The sequence below is a fragment of the Scophthalmus maximus genome, chromosome 17, assembly GCF_022379125.1.
Source record: "Scophthalmus maximus strain ysfricsl-2021 chromosome 17, ASM2237912v1, whole genome shotgun sequence".
In the NCBI taxonomy this organism is placed as follows: Eukaryota; Metazoa; Chordata; class Actinopteri; order Pleuronectiformes; family Scophthalmidae; genus Scophthalmus; species Scophthalmus maximus.
Genome location: NC_061531.1, coordinates 9,875,627 through 9,894,035, shown reverse-complemented (window position 1 = coordinate 9,894,035; position 18,409 = coordinate 9,875,627). Strand labels below are relative to the sequence as shown.

The 18,409-nt window shown below is 45.5% G+C and overlaps 2 protein-coding genes across 8 annotated transcripts; both read right to left on the bottom strand.

The window, feature by feature from the left end:
* Nucleotides 1–48: 48 nt before the first annotated feature.
* Nucleotides 49–5,363, bottom strand: adap2 (ArfGAP with dual PH domains 2). Of its 6 annotated transcripts, none has more exons than XM_035614462.2 (12): nucleotides 5,317–5,361; nucleotides 5,061–5,236; nucleotides 4,040–4,164; nucleotides 3,813–3,904; nucleotides 3,441–3,559; nucleotides 3,078–3,190; nucleotides 2,540–2,689; nucleotides 2,344–2,427; nucleotides 2,047–2,109; nucleotides 1,703–1,780; nucleotides 1,351–1,589; nucleotides 49–622 (listed from the first exon to the last, which is right to left on the bottom strand). In XM_035614462.2, the coding sequence occupies exons 2-11, from the start codon at nucleotides 5,146–5,148 to the stop codon at nucleotides 1,353–1,355; spliced, it is 1,149 nt and encodes a 382-aa protein (XP_035470355.1). In that variant the 5' UTR covers nucleotides 5,149–5,236; nucleotides 5,317–5,361; the 3' UTR covers nucleotides 49–622; nucleotides 1,351–1,352. The 6 variants fall into 6 exon arrangements, with proteins under 6 accessions (XP_035470355.1, XP_035470354.1, XP_035470356.1 ...); XM_035614461.2 differs by having other exon boundaries at nucleotides 1,361–1,589; nucleotides 5,317–5,358; XM_035614463.2 differs by having other exon boundaries at nucleotides 1,361–1,589; nucleotides 3,441–3,529; nucleotides 5,317–5,352.
* Nucleotides 5,364–7,266: 1,903 nt separating this feature from the next.
* On the bottom strand, nucleotides 7,267–18,238 carry atad5a (ATPase family AAA domain containing 5a). 2 transcript variants are annotated; one of them, XM_035615706.2, is made up of 22 exons: nucleotides 17,848–18,238; nucleotides 17,155–17,218; nucleotides 15,333–17,047; nucleotides 14,809–14,893; nucleotides 14,504–14,659; nucleotides 14,152–14,293; nucleotides 13,799–14,059; nucleotides 13,344–13,489; nucleotides 13,026–13,176; nucleotides 12,479–12,745; nucleotides 11,843–11,939; nucleotides 11,626–11,708; nucleotides 11,388–11,524; nucleotides 11,123–11,300; nucleotides 10,784–10,951; nucleotides 10,419–10,661; nucleotides 10,262–10,326; nucleotides 9,920–10,109; nucleotides 9,690–9,811; nucleotides 8,720–9,606; nucleotides 8,439–8,591; nucleotides 7,267–8,302 (listed from the first exon to the last, which is right to left on the bottom strand). In XM_035615706.2, exons 2-22 carry the CDS (start codon nucleotides 17,203–17,205, stop codon nucleotides 8,224–8,226), a joined length of 5,376 nt encoding a protein of 1,791 aa, XP_035471599.2. In that variant the 5' UTR covers nucleotides 17,206–17,218; nucleotides 17,848–18,238; the 3' UTR covers nucleotides 7,267–8,223. The 2 variants fall into 2 exon arrangements, with proteins under 2 accessions (XP_035471599.2, XP_035471598.2); XM_035615705.2 differs by having other exon boundaries at nucleotides 14,504–14,662; nucleotides 17,848–18,237.
* Nucleotides 18,239–18,409: the final 171 nt, after the last annotated feature.

Sequence of the window (18,409 nt, the reverse complement as noted above, 5' to 3'; positions counted from 1 at the left end):
ATCAAACCTGCCTTTAACTTAAATGTAGTCTATGAATCAAACCACACATATTATTAAAAAAAAAAGGATTTATTTTGTCTGGGCATACTGTTATGAAACATGTTCACCACCAAAATCAAATGGTTTAATCCTTCGTAAATTTGAATTATTAAAAACCAAGGACAATCATAAAAATTAGCATCATGATATGCAGCAATTGTTACAAATTAATCTACACAAGGCATTTTGTAGAGGCAGTCATATGTGCCAACATGATAGTTTGAGGTATAAGTTTGGCTTTAATCTGGAAATGTTATTTTATTAGTTTATTGTCAACATTCCGAAAATGTCCTCATTTTTTGGTCACATAATGATACAGTTCTTTCTGAAGTCTGTAATGTACCATCAGATCTAGTGTCGGTCATAGTGAGGATATGGAGGATAATCCACGCTGTGGCAGAGTCAGCCATGTTTCAAGATGTTTTACTATAACACAGAGGTGAGAGTCAGTATTGGGAGCAACATAGTGAGCAGGTGACCGTTCATCTGTTGTGTTGCAGTGGTTCAGTCCCAGGAATCTTCTCACCATCATCCAGTCGACACACCTCTGCAGGTCAGTGTTTATACTTGATGTTGGCTTCAACTACAATGAGACACGAGAGGATCAGGGTGAGGTCGTACATACAATGAGATGGTAGTTGAGCGTGACGTCTTTCTGAGGTGCTGTGTGCAGTTTAATGTTGAGATGAGCACATACGTTGTGTGAGTAGAGATGTGTGTTGCCCTGCAGTTAGTTGTTTTTTTTAATGAGGCACCATAGCTCTATGGATGGTAACGTCGGTCTGTTGGCTGATCCACCACGACTGGATGATTGCAGTTAAATCTGGTGCAGACATTCATGTCCCCTTCAGGATGAATAACTGTATAATGAAATTTTGATGATCCCTCCCCTTGACTGTCCATGTCTGTGCACCCAGCAGCTCAGAGTTATCACTAATCCAGTGACAAATCGTTTGGATAGATTATCACAAGATTCTGATAAAGACCTTCATGGACCCCAGACGGTGTATTGTAATGACTTTGGTGAGCTCCCGACTTTTTCCGCACCATAATCAGCTTTGTATTTACGATTCATGCTATATATAAATAGGCTCCACAAATATAAAACCATCATCTTGTCAAAACCTCATGTCACAGGATGCTGGTTCTCCTCAGAGGTAAGGTGGAGACAGTTACTGGAGGAGCAACCACTTAAATGTGTGAAGAGGATTACATTATTTTGAAACACAGAGTCAGGTGACAGTTCTGCTTATGCTGAGCTATGCGCTTGTGTCTGTGCACTGTACTTTGCTGACATGCAGTATGTTCTACCTTTACTCACCGGCATAGTCCTGCGGTGACATGGGCCTGGACAGGACCCGTCTGAGGGCCTCCAGCCACTCCCTCTGCTCCCTCTCCTGCTCGCACATGAAGACAAACTGTCGCTCAGGCGTGTCCACCATGATGCCACACTTCCACTTGTTTCCACGAGCATGCTTTGGGACGGACTCCTTCACAGAGTAACCGTTGCTCTCAGTGCCGATGAAAATGACCCCTAACTCCTCCGCATCCTACATTCACAGTGACGAGAGAACATAAACATTTCGAACACAACGGTGCGCGGCAACCATCACTGCAGCAGCGCACAGCATTGGGTAAGAAAGAAGGGAGGGTTTGTCCTCACCAGCTGGCCTCTGAAGTAGAACAACTTCCTGTTTTGAGAGTCCAAAATAAACCACCTCTTTTTGAAAGATTCCTTCTGCTGTTGAAAGTCATATTTAATGTAAACGCTTTATGCAAATAAATTACAGTATTTAACGTTTAATTTTCTAACTAGGCAGTACGCTCCATTTCCCCAACTCACAACAAGTGTGTGTGTGTGTGTGTGTGTGTTTGTGTAAGAGGAACCGAAACACACGTCAACGCATGCCTAGGCCGAACTGGCAGTTGAGTGTTTCATTACAGATAAATTTAATTCATAATTAATAAACAAATCAATTTAATGTCGCTGTATAGTTAGTGACTTACCAACGGCCCTGTCTTTTCCATGTATCCCTCTTTAAGGGAGTTTCTTGTTATCTTTGGTATCAGCTGTCAAAGAGATGTGAAAAGTATTAAGCTTCAAAACGCAAAAGCAAGAGGAAATTTTTCTGTCCGTACTGCTGTTGACCCTGTAAAAGTAAAAGTTCAATGCATTAACCAGGAATAAACTGTGTTTCCATTGTCATGCATTTAAATAGCACCAACGTCTAGAAGCTGCTCAAAGACGACTACGGTGAAAAGTGTTCCCTCTTTTTTTTCCTTTAGAAAAGGTTTGATGCTTACTTCTTCGTCACTTCCAGTCGGGTATGCTGTTTTCAGGTAGGCATAGCGAGCTGCACGGATGGCGTTGTACCATGTGACTATTTCCTGGAGCAAAAGAAGCAAGAGTTTCTCCACAGCCCAAAAGCCACTGTCTGACAAATGCTATGAAGTCTGACGGTTACTGCCATTTATACTTTGGATGATAACGCCATCCCACCTCAGGACTCTCGTGATAAACATAGAGGTTTCTGGTGTGATCGGCATCTTGGTAGGTGATCTGCAGCCCGTGAGGATGACCAATCTTCTCTGGCTGAAAGGTGGCGTTCAGGTCCTTGATGGAGATTACAGCTTTAGGGCCTTTGGACTCCTAGATCACAAACACACATTTATTTTTCAGCTGCGCTTCTTCAGATGTGTCAGCGTGTTGGTTGGTCTTTTAGACAACATACTGTATATCTATACATCAACAACTGATGGATAAATTACCATGAAATAAGGTGTTGGAGTTTTCTTTAATGGAGCATAAAAATAAAGCAGTGATTAACTAACATTGTAATTCATGGTTTAACAAGAAAATAAGTTAAAAAAAAGCTGGAGAGAGGCTTTAAGTTACAGAGGAAAGAGATAAAAATCAAATCATGCCTCCACATCATGCACACAAGGGATATGAATATCATGCCAACTGTGTCAAAAAGAAAAAAATATTGTCACATGGTGCAGCTTAACTGTGTCAGTCAGTGCTGCAGTGAACTCACATTTTCCTTGTTGTAGTAAGTCAGGCTGAATTCTCTCTCTGACAGCACAAACTTCCTCTTCAGAAACTGTGTGTTCTCTTTTCCTTTCTTCCACAGCAACCCTTCATAGAAACCTGCCAAATCAATCCGGCAAAATCCTACTGAGTCACAGGAGCGCACGGGTCTCGCCCAATGTTCATATATTTTGGTAACGCGGCCAAACATTTTGAACAAAGAGTTACAACTGCTTTGAATGTCTTGGCTCTTTCATTATGCCTCATGTGTATGAGGAACCACATTGCTCATATTTGTTTTACACCAACTGATAAAGATCTATCTTCTGCAGTAGACACGCCGTGTGTTAAAAGCCTGTGAAAACATCACCTGTGGTATATGAAAGTGGTGGATACTTGATTTCCCCTTTGAATTCCATCCTTTCGTATTTGGCCCGAATCCACTGCTCTCTCAGGACACTGCGGTTCAAGAGCAAACATAAAACTCCTCTGAAACAAAAATATTGAAAAAAACAGTTCTATAGAAACATAACATATCTGTACATGAGTCATTAAGCTTTGATTCCGCAGCACTTCTACAGTCAGAAGTTGCACTTCCATTTTCTTGTGGCTTTGTCCCATCAGCAGTCTCTGACTGGTCATAAAAAATGGTATAGAGAACCGGGTAATCCATCATGGAGAAATTGAGCAGCCACAAAGACAGCTTTCTGAAGAATGTCAACATCCTGGAAAAAATACTTACTCAAAGTCATTTTGCTGAGGCCGATAGTAGTACGGTGGAACAGCTTTCTCATACAAAGCTTTGGAACTGGCGTTGCCATTTAATTTCATGAACTTTCCAGGTACCAAGGAGACAAACATACAGATTAAAACATGGCCAGGTCATCCATTCACCTGAAGAACTGATATTTTGTCATGCAATAATAACAAAACAAAAAAAAAAAGGGGGGGGGGGGGGGGGTGTCACACCTCCACCAGCTCATCCTCCCAGAAGTCCAGCTTTATGGATTTCACCTGGCTGGACAGGCTGCGGTGGATGCCAGAGCAGTTCAGACAGACAAACACACCCAGCTTGTAAGACGCCCAGTCTGGATCTGAGGTGTGAAGAAGACGAGGGATTCAAACTCAACGCTGTACCAGCCCACCACAAAACGACCACATTAATCTCACACTGACAGTGCCGGGGGAAAAAAAGTATGTTTCGTACAGTCCCGTGCTTGTGTGCAGCTTAGAGGTACTTGTACCTTACCTTGTGTTACTTTATGCTTCTGTTCCATTTCATATACAGATTCTGTACTTTTTATTACACTGCATGGATCTGAAAGCTAATGCTACTACTTAATATGCCAAACTTTTAGTTTGACTCTGGTTGGGGCCCCCACATCACAATTGTTTTTGACCAATCTCTCAAAGGGTTTCCTTTAACTTATTCTTTGTGGAGCCTAACAGTAAAAACATATCCAACATTTCACAAAAGACGAGAGACAAGTCTAAAAACAAAGTCTATCATCTGAGAAAAACCCTCAGAGCTCCACCACAACCAGCATATATGAAGACAGAAATGTTATAATAACACTTAAGTAACAGGGTGCCAGATTTATGCATAGTGAGTATTTTTGATACTGTGATTAATTATTCTGTAGTTTTACTGGAACATACTTTTACCTTCTCCACTATCTATCTAATTATCTATCTATCTAACTATCTATCTACCCACTCACACCCACAGACATACATATCTAAGCTATAACACTGTATTCTATCATTATCATTCAACAAGCAATAGCAGAGGATACATTTCACTAGTTTCGGTTGCTGTCTGCAAAGATAATCAGATTTTAATTCAGGAACCAGGGATAAATCAAAATATATTAAAAAGTACTTTAGTTTAACAGACACAAACAATGGTGCCTTTACACGTCGGTTGGACACACTCACTCCACACTGATAGATATTATGATATTATTATAATGTTATGTTATTATATCACCTGGCGCGCCGCAGTCCGCGCACCAGCTGTTGTCCGGCCGCTTCACCAGCTGCAGTAAGATCTTCTTGTTTCGCTCTCGGTTTGCCATTTCTGCACGAAGCCCAGGTCTCTTCCCTCACGACGATAAGTCCCCGAGACGAGAAGCATGGCTCTCACATAGCTTCACAGGCGGCGGGCTGCAACGGAAGAAGAAATGTCAAGATGAAAACTGGAACTTGCGACAGGGATGTTTTGAACGTTACGACAGAGAGCGGACCTGCTTCCTCCTCCTCCTGCTGCTCCTTCTCCTCCTTCTGCTCCTCCTCCTCCTCCTGCTCCTCCTCTTCCTCCTCCTCCTGCTGCTCCTTCTCCTCCTGCTCCTCCTCTTCCTCCTCCTCCTGCTCCTGCTGCTCCTCCTCCTGCTGCTCCTTCTCCTCCTTCTGCTCCTCCTCCTCCTCCTGCTCCTCCTCTTCCTCCTTCTGCTCCTCCTCCTCCTCCTGCTCCTCCTCTTCCTCCTCCTCCTGCTGCTCCTTCTCCTCCTGCTCCTCCTCCTCCTCCTGCTCCTCCTCTTCCTCCTCCTCCTGCTCCTGCTGCTCCTCCTCCTCCTCCTGCTGCTCCTCCTCCTGCTGCTCCTTCTCCTCCTTCTGCTCCTCCTCCTCCTCCTGCTCCTCCTCTTCCTCCTTCTGCTCCTCCTCCTGCTCCTCCTCTTCCTCCTCCTCCTGCTGCTCCTTCTCCTCCTTCTGCTCCTCCTCCTCCTCCTGCTCCTCCTCTTCCTCCTCCTCCTGCTCCTGCTGCTCCTCCTCCTCCTCCTGCTGCTCCTCCTCCTGCTGCTCCTTCTCCTCCTTCTGCTCCTCCTCCTCCTCCTGCTCCTCCTCTTCCTCCTTCTGCTCCTCCTCTTCCTCCTCCTCCTGCTGCTCCTTCTCCTCCTTCTGCTCCTCCTCCTCCTGCTCCTCCTCTTCCCCCTGCTCCTCCTCTTCCTCCTCCTCCTGCTGCTCCTCCTCCTCCTGCTCCTTCTCCTCCTTCTCCTCCCCCTCCTCCTGCTCCTCATGCTGCTCCTCCTCTTCCTCCTGCTCCTCCTACTCCTCCTCCTCCTCCTCCTCGTCCTCCTGCTCCTCCTCCTCCTGCTGCTCCTCCTCCTCCTCCTCCTCATGCTGCTCCTCCTCTTCCTCTTCCTCCTGCTCCTCCTACTCCTCCTCCTCCTCGTCCTCCTGCTCCTCCTCCTCCTGCTGTTCCTGCTCCTCCTGCTCCTGCTGCTCCTTCTCCTCCTCCTCCTGCTGCTGCTCCTCCTCCTCCTCCTTCTCCTCCCCCTGCTCCTGCTGAGGCTCCTCCTCCTGCTGCTCCTCCTCCCCCTCCTCCTCCTCCTGCTGCTGCTCCTCCTCCCCCTGCTGCTGCTCCCCCTCCTCCTCCTCCTGCTGCTGTTGCTGCTCCTCCTCCTCCTCCTGCTGCTCCTCCTCCTCCCCCTGCTCCCCCTCCTCCTCCTCCTGCTGCTGCTCCTCCTCCCCCTGCTCCTGCTGCTGCTCCCCCTCCTCCTCCTGCTGCTGTTGCTGCTCCTCCTCCTCCTCCTGCTGCTCCTCCTCCCCCTGCTCCCCCCCCTCCTCCTCCTGCTGCTCCTCCTCCTGCTCCTCCTCCCCCTGCTCCTCCTCCTCCTCCTGCTGCTCCTCCTCCTCCTCCTCCCCCTGCTGCTCCTCCTCCCCCTGCTGCTCCCCCTCCTCCTCCTCCTCCCCCTGCTCCTGCTGCTGCTCCTCCTCCTCCTGCTGCTCCTCCTCCCCCTGCTCCCCCTCCTCCTCCTCCTGCTGCTGCTCCCCCTCCTCCTCCTGCTCCTCCCCCTGCTCCTGCTGCTGCTCCCCCTCCTCCTCCTCACGATGCTCCTCCTGCTCCTCCTCCTGCTGCTCCTCCTCCTGCACCGGAGCACGTGGGAAACACTGAGTTGTACTTTAGTGAAGGGGGGTTGTTCCGTCTTCTTTGTTTTTTGGCAGAATGCTCTTCCAACTTCATCCATGGAGGTGACAAGAAGTGTCCCGGCAAACCGGTCGACCCGCTGTGCACATACAATTGATGGCCCACATACCACAAAACATACTTGTTTTGAATATCTCCTTGTGTTTGTACAGCATGTTTACTAATTTATTACTCTTTTTTTTAAAGGATTAACTCATTTTATAGTCAGTCACTACCTTGGAAGTTTTTTCCACTGGAAATTTTGCACATAAAATTATGAGGCCAGTTATTTAGTTGTTGTGATAAACCTTTATTTGATCACAACAACAAAAACATTGAGTTGTGTGTAGAGTAAAGGCTGGGAAAAAAAAATCCAACAAATAATTCTGTGAGCCGGTGAGAGAATCAGTAAAAAAAAAGCCACCTGCTCTTTATGACCTTGAACACAACCAAGATTATAAGTGCAATAACAGTACTTGTGTGGAGACGAGTTATTATACACAGCCTTTACAATTCCATTGGAAGTTTCTATTTTACATCTGTTTAGGTAAACACTTTTCTACTTGATAAAAAAAGACTTTTGTAAAACAAAATCCATAAATGAGGCTACGAATGACTACTGTACAAAAAAACCCCCCACACACAATCCCGCACCACTCAATAATAGAGTAATATTTTGTGCATTCTTTTAAAGGACCATAAGATGTGCTGAATTGGACAATGCTGTGGCCGTGCACCTGTACTTAGTGATTCAGTCATTTCCATCTTAGAGGAAAAGATGTGGAAATGTCACCAGACAGTGATTTGTGTACACACACCTGTGATCTACGGTGGCCCTGAAGTGCAAATCCCAACGACAAATCCCAAAACATGACGAGAAATGAGAAAAACGACGGCGATATTGAAAGAAACACAATGGGAGATCAGGAAACTCAATGACATACAAGAAAAGTGTTTTGTGATTATGTGTTGCTTTCTTATTTGCCGTTGTGTTTTTTTGTAATTGCCATTGTTTTATTTTCTTATTTGCCATCATTGTTTTCCATTGGTCGTTTCAGGGCCATCGTGCAGACCACCTCATTTCATTCTGAGGTAAGAGGTCTGATTTTTGTTGGTTGTCCATCCTTGTGCCCCTGACGCCACCACATGTGATGTTACAGTCTGAGAGCCAAAATGTATAGAAGTTAAAAAGTGTTTTTTAAGGCCTCTTGGTGATGACGAGGAGACGTGTGGCCTTCTCTGTGGTTCAGGGGAAATTTTCAGCAAGGAACTGTAGAGTGTTTTTTTCAAGACCAAGGTGAATTGCATCTAGGTAGTGCAGAAACCTGGAGGGGGAAAAAAAACAGAGCTTAGAGTTTTGTTTCTGTGGACGCATGCACTTTGACTTAGACTCAAACACATTTATTTGTAGCCCGTCAGTTATGTGCTTGGTGTCAAGCATAACGAATGCTGTATGCTCACCTTCGTTTAACCTTGCCCTTCTCCTTGAGCTGCTCTGATCTGCAGATGGTGCGTAGGACGGGCAAGTAGTCCAGAGCAGCTGCTGCTCTGTTTCCCAGGGTACCGACCACTCCTCTCAGCATCAGTCTCTCCATGACTTCTCTCCTCGGCAGCCTGGACCACATCAATGCACATCAGCTTTCTTTGAACTGGCTCAGGATTCATTTGAATTCTGTGCAGGTTTACATTGTCCTAAAGACTAAAATGAGGCCTGACATTGCAGAGATAATGAGAGGACTCACTGTGGTTGACAGGAGCCGTCCTGACAGAAGCTGTACTCTTCACGATGAGAGGCCACAGGGAGGGTGAGTTCTTCTTTAGCCTCCTGTCCCAGCTCCCCTTCCAGTTGTTGGGCTTTGTCCCAGGCTTCTGCCACAGATCCCCGACACTTGCGAAAGCTCAGCGCCTCCACGGCGGCCTGCATCTCCAAGACGCACTCTGCCCTCGACCAGCTCCCTCTGTCAGTCTCAACCCTTGACTCGTCGGTCATCCCGTCTTTCACCGCTGCACCGACTGGTGAAATTCTTCTGTGAATGTCACCTTGTTCTGGATGAACAAGCAAGGAGGAGTCCATGTAGGACATGTTGTCTAAAAACTCAGCTATTGAATCGAGACACTGGGAGACTGGGACACTTTTTATCCGCTCCTCGGGAGTCAGTGGCTTCCTTTTCCTCTTTTCTGAAACTAACCTTTCTTTGCCTACCTCCTTTGCCTGGGGAGCGGCCTGCAGCTTGCAGAGAGATTGAAAACCATCTTCCGAGTCCGAGTCCGAGTGCACTCCATCTTGGCCAGGCAGACGGTGCCTCCTCTTGTTCTTCTTCATTCTTTTAGAAACTTTAACTGGACTGCCATCATCCGAGCAATCACCCGACTCCGCAACGTGCAGTAACCTGGCATGAGCTGGCAGCGTGTCGGACTGCAGGCAGGTGGACAGCGGCTGCTCTTTGGGACCAACAGAAGAATCGTCTTGGGGTTCAGGAACTGTTTTGTCTGGTTTGGCGATTGAGGCAGTGAACTGTGTGAGTGGCAGAGGTAAGAGTGTCTCCATGTTGGAGTAGAGTAGGTCCACTCCTCGCCGCCTGCTGCCTATCAGTATCTCCCAGCAAACTGCTTCCTCCAGACTCTGGCTCTGTTGATGACCCATACCCAATCAATATCTTACATCAAGTCTGTATGAATCAACAAAAGAATGACGTGCTATGGGGAGTTTACCCTGAGCAGCTCCCAGATGTCTCTCTCAGGTTCAACATTCAGCAGGCCCAGTCTGCTCTCGGTGCAGCCGGTGTCACAGGGAGGAAGAGCTGCAGGGGCCGTCTCAGCGCACACAGACATTTCTGATGACGTGAATGAGGGAGGAATTGGAATTTAAAAAAAACAAATGGTATCTATATTTAGAATCTAAACAATAATATCATCAACATTTTTCATGCTCATCTGCTCACCATTTTTGTCAGTGTGTGTCAGCGACCTCGTTGTGCGGCGGCCCCCTGCACTGCGAGTCCAGAACTGCAGCTGCAGTAAACTCTGCCTGACGTCACAGCCGTTGAGCCTGAGCAGAGAGCTGATGTTCGACAGGTCTGTTCTCACCCCTTCGGCCAGACATAACAGCTGCAGGTAGCTGCCCACATTAATCTGTAGCAGAAACGGAGGACAGCTGAAAAAAAAACACTGAAATCCTTCAGCACAACACTTTCTTCATCATCACAAGTTTAAACCATATCAAAGAAGCCACACAGTGAGCTATAACAGTTCTATTTAACATTCATGTTGAGTCCTTCACTCACCATTGAGGGTGTTTTGAAATGGATCTCTTCAAAGTTGCCATCAAACATGGTACTGAAAGCAGGATCTTAAAAAACAACATACAAAATTTGATTTAAACTCAAACAATGGACACAGAGCATTAACAAATCTGTTAAATCTAGTTCTCTTTTTGCTCACCACTGGTAGTGAGGATGACTGGCCTCTTGGTAGTCATCATGAATGTCTTGATGGCAGCTAGAAACCCGGAGTCTTCGTCAAAAATAACATCCACTTCTTCAAACAGGATGAGCGAGGTGGCCGTCTTCTTGCTCTGTTCGTCGCTGTTCTCTTTAGCCGTGGCAGCTGTTGGTGATTTCACTGCGAGGTCTTTATGCTTGTTGGCAACCTCATTTTTTGCTTTTGTGACTTTCTTGGAAGCAGCTACATTAAAGTAGGGGAGAGAGAAAAACAAGAGCATATTAAAGTCCTGATAAAAACTTTTCTCGAAATGTGACACCATGATAAAAACTATAAAATGTTTGACAGATTGAAAGAGCATTTACCCGTTTGTTCATTCTTCTTAGTGTTTTGTGGCTCCTTGTTGGTGGGGCGACCCATTTTAAAGAAGTTAGCTAGAGAGGTGGGAGCCAGAGCACCTTTTTTAGCACCTCTTGGCGACTGGGGGTGTTTCCTGGGAGAGGAAAACACCCTGCGGGGAGAGTTAAATTTTCCTGAATGATGAAGAAAGATGAAAAAAAAAAAGAGTTTCCAACAGTCCAGCTTCTAAAATTCGTGCTGGATAAAAATCCAACCACATAAACAAAATCTGCATGAACAGTGACAGATCTTACGAGCCAACAGCTTAATAGAAACGGTGCTATTTATGTCAGCGGTGTACATACTCGGAGAGGATCCAGGCCTGATGGTGCCAGCGCTGCCGCTTGTGCCGTAGCTGTTGAAGTAGGTGGGTTTGTAGGCGTTGACCCCCTGACTGTCCACCTGGTGCGACTGCGTAGCTTCCCTCAGCTGGGACAGAATGAGACGGCCACTCCGCTGAGATGAAGCGTTTACCTCAAACACCTTGATAGACCAAAGCGAAGTTGGCAGTCAGGCAACTATCCACATAACACATGCGTTATGTTCATAAAGCATGTCAGGCGTTTGCACCTTAAAGCCCAGCTCCTGGGCACAGGCATAGACGGCAGCAGTCTTTCCCACTCCAGTGGGTCCTGTGATCAGCATGGTATTACACAACATGTCCTCTGCATCCTTGGAGTCGTCTTCTCCACAGTCCCAGTCAGAGTCTGCACACAAAAGACCACGATGCAGTCAAAAATAAATATATCCCGACTAAGACAAGTTATCAAGAGAAAACAAGACCAGCATTTTTTTAATAATCTCCCACCATTGCTTCCTTCCTCTTGTTTCTTGTCTTTCTGCTTTTTCCTCTCCTCTCGGTCTGCACGGAGTTTCCATTCCTTTAGCCAACTGTGCAGATGAAAGAAAGGCAGATTATCCTGAACCTATGTGGTGCAAATATTGGTCATGGGATAGACAATATTTTTTAGTACAGTGAGCGCTGTTTTGTACACAGTTGAAGCAGTTTTCCTGTGGTTCCTCACCTGTGCAGCCTTCGCACTGAGGCAGTGTTGCCTATGATTTCACTGGAGTGCTGCGGCTGATATTTTTCAGTCCACAACACATCCTCCTTCACCAGGTCTGAAGAAACAAACTGTACTGAGTTTCATAGAAGAGGCTTCAAACATCAAATGTGACAAAACAGTTGTTGAAGTGTATAGAAGCTGGATGAATGTATCCGACAAACATCAATGAAGGTACAAAGCATTTCTTGTAAGAAAGTTGTCATGCCTGTTTAGTGGGTCTGTCTCTCTCTCATAAATGATTTTTTTACAAGTACATATTGTTGTGGTTGAGTCCATGACAGCACGTATAGTATTAGTACTAAAACAAGAATTTGACTTATTGCCCACACTTCACTGTCAGAGCCAGTGAGCCGTGACTTTGATAATGACACATTTCCACAAAAAGGAAATACTGGAGAAGCAGTGAAAACCACCACCTGTTTGCTAATTCCAAGACATTTAAATATCTTAAATCTTTGATTTGAAAACTTGCTTTGACACGACTTATTTGTAGGACATAGCCAGGAGTTTTCTAACAACTGGTTGTCATTTGCCTATTGTCCAATTTTCCTCTGCTGTCATTTTGCCTGTAAACCGCTCTCTTTGCCAGCTCACCTTTTTCCACAGTGTCATCTCCCAAAAGCACGTCGTCCAGCACAATCACAGCGTCGTCCTCGCACAGGATGGGAGCAGCTTTCTCCTGCACCTCCATCTCGAGCTTGGATCTCTGCGCTCGTCTCGTGCGGCCACCCCTTTTCGTTGGCTCTGGCTCAGGCATGGAAATGCTCTCTTCTAAATGGTTGCCCCTCTGCTTCTTAGCCACCTTCACTGCGTTTTCATCATCCATCCTCTTCCTCTTCCCTCCTACTGGTGCTGCTGTTTCTAATAGGTAACATACAGTGGTCATTGAAGATAATTTTCTTCTTTTTATGCCCCAATTGGTCTTTATTTTGGCAGCCGTTCATTATAACTAGATACATTCAACCCTGTCTGATTAAAACACCGCCACAATATTAATGGTTTGAGGGCAGTTTGGTTATTCTTTGACAAAAAGAAGATAGATAGCAAATATTGGATAAAGTCAAAAATGATTAAAGAAATCAGAGCTTAATCACAGCCTAGAATAAAGTGTAATAGTCTAGTAACTGCTAATCCAACTGACCTGAGGCTGTGCAGTGCTGCTGGTGGTCAGTGCATCTCTTCAGAAAGCGACTGATAAACATCTGAACAGGGAAGGAAGGGTTAGAGGTGCTGACCTCCTCGATGAGAAGCTGCCGAACACTTTCAGAGATCTCAGGTCTCCAGCCCGAACCCTGAAAAGGGGAAAAACTTTATAAAACTACACAATGTGATCTGAAATATCAAGCTAAAAGCGTCAGTAAATCCCTAACAAGTAAATGTGGGTTGGTCAGAAGTCGACCCTGAACACTGTTGGCGCAGCTGCTGAGAGAATCACATCATCAAAGTCATTTCAACTCACCCGTTGACACACGGCTCTACGGGCTGGTTCAGTCTTCAAAGAGAAAGAGCCTCCAACAGATGAAAAAGAGGATGTTTTGCACCAAATCTCTTTCAGTTGACACAGTAATGGAGATTCAGGCCACAGCAGAGTCCAAAGAGGGCAATCTGTAAATACACAACAAAATCAAGGTTTACCTCAAGCCCTTTGTTTGTCATCCAGAAATAAAAAAACACACTTAACTAGATGCGCGCTTGGAGATCATATACCTCCACCAGGGCTAACGCTCTATCTCACCATGTTAAAGAAAGTGAAGAAAAATTGGATCCACAATTAAATGGAAATCGATTGAGTAGTGTATTCGTATTCCTGCTAACTAACAAGGAGACAAAACACATTTCTAGGCAGAGGTGATTAAGTTACACGTGCACCTAAGGTAACTACATGTACAGTATTTCTCTGAAGGAACAACCTACCGTTTGGTGGTTGCTTCACATGTATAACTGGTTGGAAGGAGGAACAGGAGAGAGAGTATGCCTCTTTGGTGGCAGCGGTCTTGGCTATCTGCTTCCTGAAGGAGTCGGGGAGACCACTCTTCAAGAACTCTCTGCGAGCCCTGAACTGCTCATCATCCTGGGAGTTTTCGGAGCCCTCTCGGCTGCTCTCGTCAAAGATGGAAACCACGGCGGACACCTTCCGAGCGCTCTTCTCGGGGCCCAGCGAGGCCACTTTGCAGCCTGTGAGAGAGAAAGTACAACTCTAGAGATTATCTGGAGATGACAACAACATTGGTAAACAATAAATGTTGATTTGGAGTGGGAAGGACTACCTGCGACCGCTTTATTCTCTTTACCAGCTGCTGTGGCTTTGCCCAGAACCTCATGTAGACTTCGCAAAGGTTTCTGGGTTTTATTCTTTCCTGGCGCCGTCTGAGCAGCAGCAGTCTCGTCCTCCAGGCAGATGACAGAATCCTGACAAAACAAACCACATGATGAACTTTTCAGCAGAACTCACAAACAAGCATAATTAGTAGATAGACTAATAATGAATTTGCCTTCATTTTGTGCCATATCTCGTGCGTTACTTTGGGTGAAAGGCCAGAGTCAGACCACAGAACTGTCGTACCATCAATACAACCTCATGTCCAAACTGTGTACCATCACTTTATTCTTTTACTGTACCTCATTTTCACAGTAGCTCTTTTTGTTTGAGGCCTCATTTCGTGACGACCGCCTTACAGTGCCCTTCTCCTCATGAGCAGTTTTCTTACTCTGCTGTATCACTTTTGCCTTCTCCACCAACTTCTTTGCCTGCTTCCTTTTTTTAGACTCATTCGACTTCTGAAAACAGATAACGATTTTATCCTCCTCGGACCATAGCTATGACAACATTCAAATTTTTCAGGCCATCTTAAAACACCAATTCATTAAATTAAGAATTTGTCTATTTTGTTGAAAAAGAGAAGCTCAAACATCATCATACTCACTTTAATAGTGCCAGACGTGTTGATGCCACTTCCACTTTCAGCCTTTGACGTGGAAACATTTCTATGGATCCGTGTAAATTTAATCCTTGTGAAAAAACAACATTTATTTAGAAAAAGAAACATAAGCAACATTAAAAAGAACCGTAACATACAAAAATATTAATTTATCAGTTAATTAGGTACAAATAAACTTTGTTATAATGTTGTTTTTGTTGAAACTGTGTTAGAGCAGTTGACATTGTCATTTTGAAGGGGGAAGTTTGTGTTGCAGCTCAACTGTACTATGTTACATATTCCATTTTACATGGATCGTATGTTTATCGATGACTGTTGGTTAAATAACACAATCATCTCTTTGTACAACACAATACATTTCGGTAACACCACAAACTGCAACCTCAAAATGATCAATTCACAACTTTAATAGTTTTGGTTTAATTTGAACATTATAACCGTCACAACCTACAAAATGCTTTCCATAGCATGCATAGTATTTGTAAGTCATAACTATAAGCATGTGTCACCTGATTGGACTTTCTTTTGACTCAAGTGGACACACCATCTCTGCAACAAAGACTCCATGTTTTGACTTGCGTGTCTTCGGGGTGGACATCTGTGCAGGGCAGTCAGATAAAGCACCATCGGCCTCCTTTGACTCATTTTGCTTTCTGTTTGTTCTGATCGGAGTTGCAGCCGTGGTTTCGGTTGCTTGCCTGACTACAGCCTCTCTCCTGGACCTCCTTACAGCTGGGAGGACGGGCTCCTCTATTTTTTCATCATCGTCAACGTTCATAGCCACCGCTTCTTCCACAGGAGGAGGAGCAAGTGAGGTGGTGAGTGCCTCGTTTTCTTTTTTAGCTTTCTTCTTGTTTTTTCTGGCTGATTTCTTTTTAGCTACATTGTTTTCGTGAGAGACATCGGGGATTTGTTCAACAGAGAGAGGAATTGTGCTTTCCTCCTCAGCAACTTTGTCTTCAGCATCTAAATTCTTCTCCTCAGGTTGCTTCTTGCCCTGACTCTTCCCAGGTTTGGTTTTGGACCCATCCTGGCTGGGCTGTTTAAAAGCAGCCATGAACTGCTTCCTCTCTACCACACTGCACTTTGGCGTGGATTCACTCTCAAGCACAGCCAGCTCTAGATCCTCCTCTTGAAGAACCACATTGGATTTCCTTCGGACAGTCAACAAGGTGGAAGGAAGTTGGTGTTCAGCTTGTGTCTGAGGAGACGATACTACTTCTGCAGGGCTCAATCCTCCCTTTCTCTTGTTGAAGATAGAAGCTAACTTTCCCCCAGCCTTGACTGCTTCCTGTTTGGGTGAGACTGCGTGGACTTCAGCCTGGATGGTGACAGTTCGGGGTGAGACTTGGAGTATTGGTTCTCCAGAAGCCACGTTTCTCAACTGGTCATTGTCCATCTCCTCCTCATCCTCGTCCTGACTTTGACTTCTCACAAATTCCTCAAAGGATATTCTGACTGTGCTGTTGCTTGATGGTAAGGCCTGATCCTCATTAATCACCATGTTAACATCACACACGGAGGTCTCTGCCTCTTTCTCCTCCAGTTCTGGTTGCTTTGCCTCCTGTTGAGGCCTCTTCCTCGAATTCCGTGCAACAGTTTTGCTCTGTTTTGCCATTTCTCTCAAAGGTACAAGTGGAGAAGATGGAATGCTCTTCAGCTCTGGTTTAAGCTCGACATTGTTACCACATTTGGAACCATTTTCATCACGTTCATCTTTTTCAGTCTGGTGAACGCTGACACTCCTCTCTGATATCCCAGCTGTGAAAGAAGCCTCAGCACTAAGCTGGGCCAACAGAGCTGTTGTATCACTGCCAAGGACCGCACAGCTACTGGTCACCTCTGCTGCTGAGTCTTTACTCTGCTGTGGTTCATCTACAATCAGGCAGCTCAGATCCCCTGGGAAGCTAACAGTTTCAGCCTCCACAAGTTTCCTTGCAACTTTGATGGCCTTTCTACCCCGTTTCTGACATGGCTGTTTCGCTGCTGCCTCTGGGCTGGTGTGTTTTTCGGCCGACTGGGATGTCTGACAGTTCTCTTTGGACTGTTCTGATGGGCTGCTCTTTTCTTTGGCGGACAGAGGCCTCCGGGCGAAGTAATCCATGATGTTGTTGGCCCGAGGAGGAGAGAAGGGTTTCTCCAACGGCTTGGCCACAGGAGAGAAATAGTTTGTGATTGTCTTAACAACAGGACTGCCACCATCTTTGCGAGATTTCTTGCAAGGCTGTAAGAGGGGGTGACAAAGTTAAAATAAACATGTGGATGAGGCCAAACAATGTGCAATTTAATGACCGTTGCATGCTACAATAATAATCACCATCATAAAAATACCTGAGTGTCAAAATCCTCAATGACAGATGCCATAGCCACAACACCAGCCATAATTTGAAGAGACCTAAATCAAAAGAAAACATAGTTATGCACATGCATTTCCAAGAGGGTCAGTGGTGCCCACATCGATTCAAGCAGGAGAAATTTCACTCACTGTCCGTCTTGTCCCTCACATCCCTGACAATTAACAGTAATTACAGGCCAAAGTGCCATGCAAATGGACATGACATGATAACTAACACAATGCCTTTACAAATGCTGGCCGAGCAACAACCAACCATAAGCAAATATTTAAGTAACCTACACATTTTTTTTGCAGTGTTTTCAATTCTGATGTATCAACACTGACTGAAAAACAGAATAGGCTTATATTTAATTCATACAAACAAATGTACTGCACAGGTCATTATATTTGACATGAATCCAACAGCCACTGTTTTTGACAATGTAAACATGCATCAGCTCTGAACAGTACAAAGAAAACTGAAACAGCAGGGATACAACGCTATTGTACTAAAACAGTCAGTATACAAATGCTTACAAACAGGATACTTAACAATATAGTATCATACAGGAGTGAGGGGTTGTGAGTAATGTGAAATATATTAATTCTGACGCCGGCGCCGAGCAGCTCTTCCAGTTTGGTGCCAAATGACAAGAGGGGCAACCAGAAAATAAAGCACAAACACTCACCGATAATGGAGAACCGGTCACTTGCTGCAGTCTTCTCGTCAGTTCTTATCCACTTCGTGTGTGAGTACAGACAACAGAGGCAAAGCTCATTGTGAGAGGCGGACAGATGGCTGTTGCCACCCGGCTTGTAAACTTCACTGCAAAACAACAAGCTAGCAGACTGCGCCGGACGCTTCTTTCGACTCAGCTCCGCTCCTCGCAGACCCCCAAAGTGGCCCAAACATGTCCCACATGTCAGCCGGCGGCGTGTGAACGCGCAGAAGAGGACGTTATTCGGATATAACCCAAATTGTTCCGAGTGGGGATTCAGAAAACTTGTTTCTTGACGTACGGTTTGCGCTTTCAAAAACGCGCCAGAACCGTCGTGAATGAAAAGCGCCAAATATGCACGACCTTTGGCATCACCCGTTCCACCAATCACGGGGAAGAAAAACGCAGCCGTCATCAGCTGACGCAGTTCCCCCCACAACAAAGATGGCGTCCGGCATCGTGTTTCAAGGAAAGGATAAAGTGACAGCGACCTCTACTGGTGGCGCCACTTCAAGCTTGAAAACGCACTCAT

What these genes read in the sequence shown, in the direction of transcription:
- adap2 (XM_035614461.2), bottom strand. Translation starts at nt 5,148, where the DNA reads ATGGCAAACCGAGAGCGAAACAAGAAGATCTTACTGCAGCTGGTGAAG. An exon ending in GGGAGGATGAGCTGGTGGAG is followed by an intron (nt 3,905 to 4,039) that starts GTGTGACACCCC and finishes GTACCTGGAAAG; the next exon opens with TTCATGAAATTAAATGGCAA. An exon ending in CTTACTACAACAAGGAAAAT is followed by an intron (nt 2,690 to 3,077) that starts GTGAGTTCACTG and finishes TTTGTGATCTAG; the next exon opens with GAGTCCAAAGGCCCTAAAGC.
- atad5a (XM_035615705.2), bottom strand. Translation starts at nt 17,205, where the DNA reads ATGGCTGGTGTTGTGGCTATGGCATCTGTCATTGAGGATTTTGACACT. An exon ending in CAGGCCTGGATCCTCTCCGA is followed by an intron (nt 10,952 to 11,122) that starts GTATGTACACCG and finishes TTCATCATTCAG; the next exon opens with GAAAATTTAACTCTCCCCGC. An exon ending in AGTCATCCTCACTACCAGTG is followed by an intron (nt 10,327 to 10,418) that starts GTGAGCAAAAAG and finishes TTGTTTTTTAAG; the next exon opens with ATCCTGCTTTCAGTACCATG.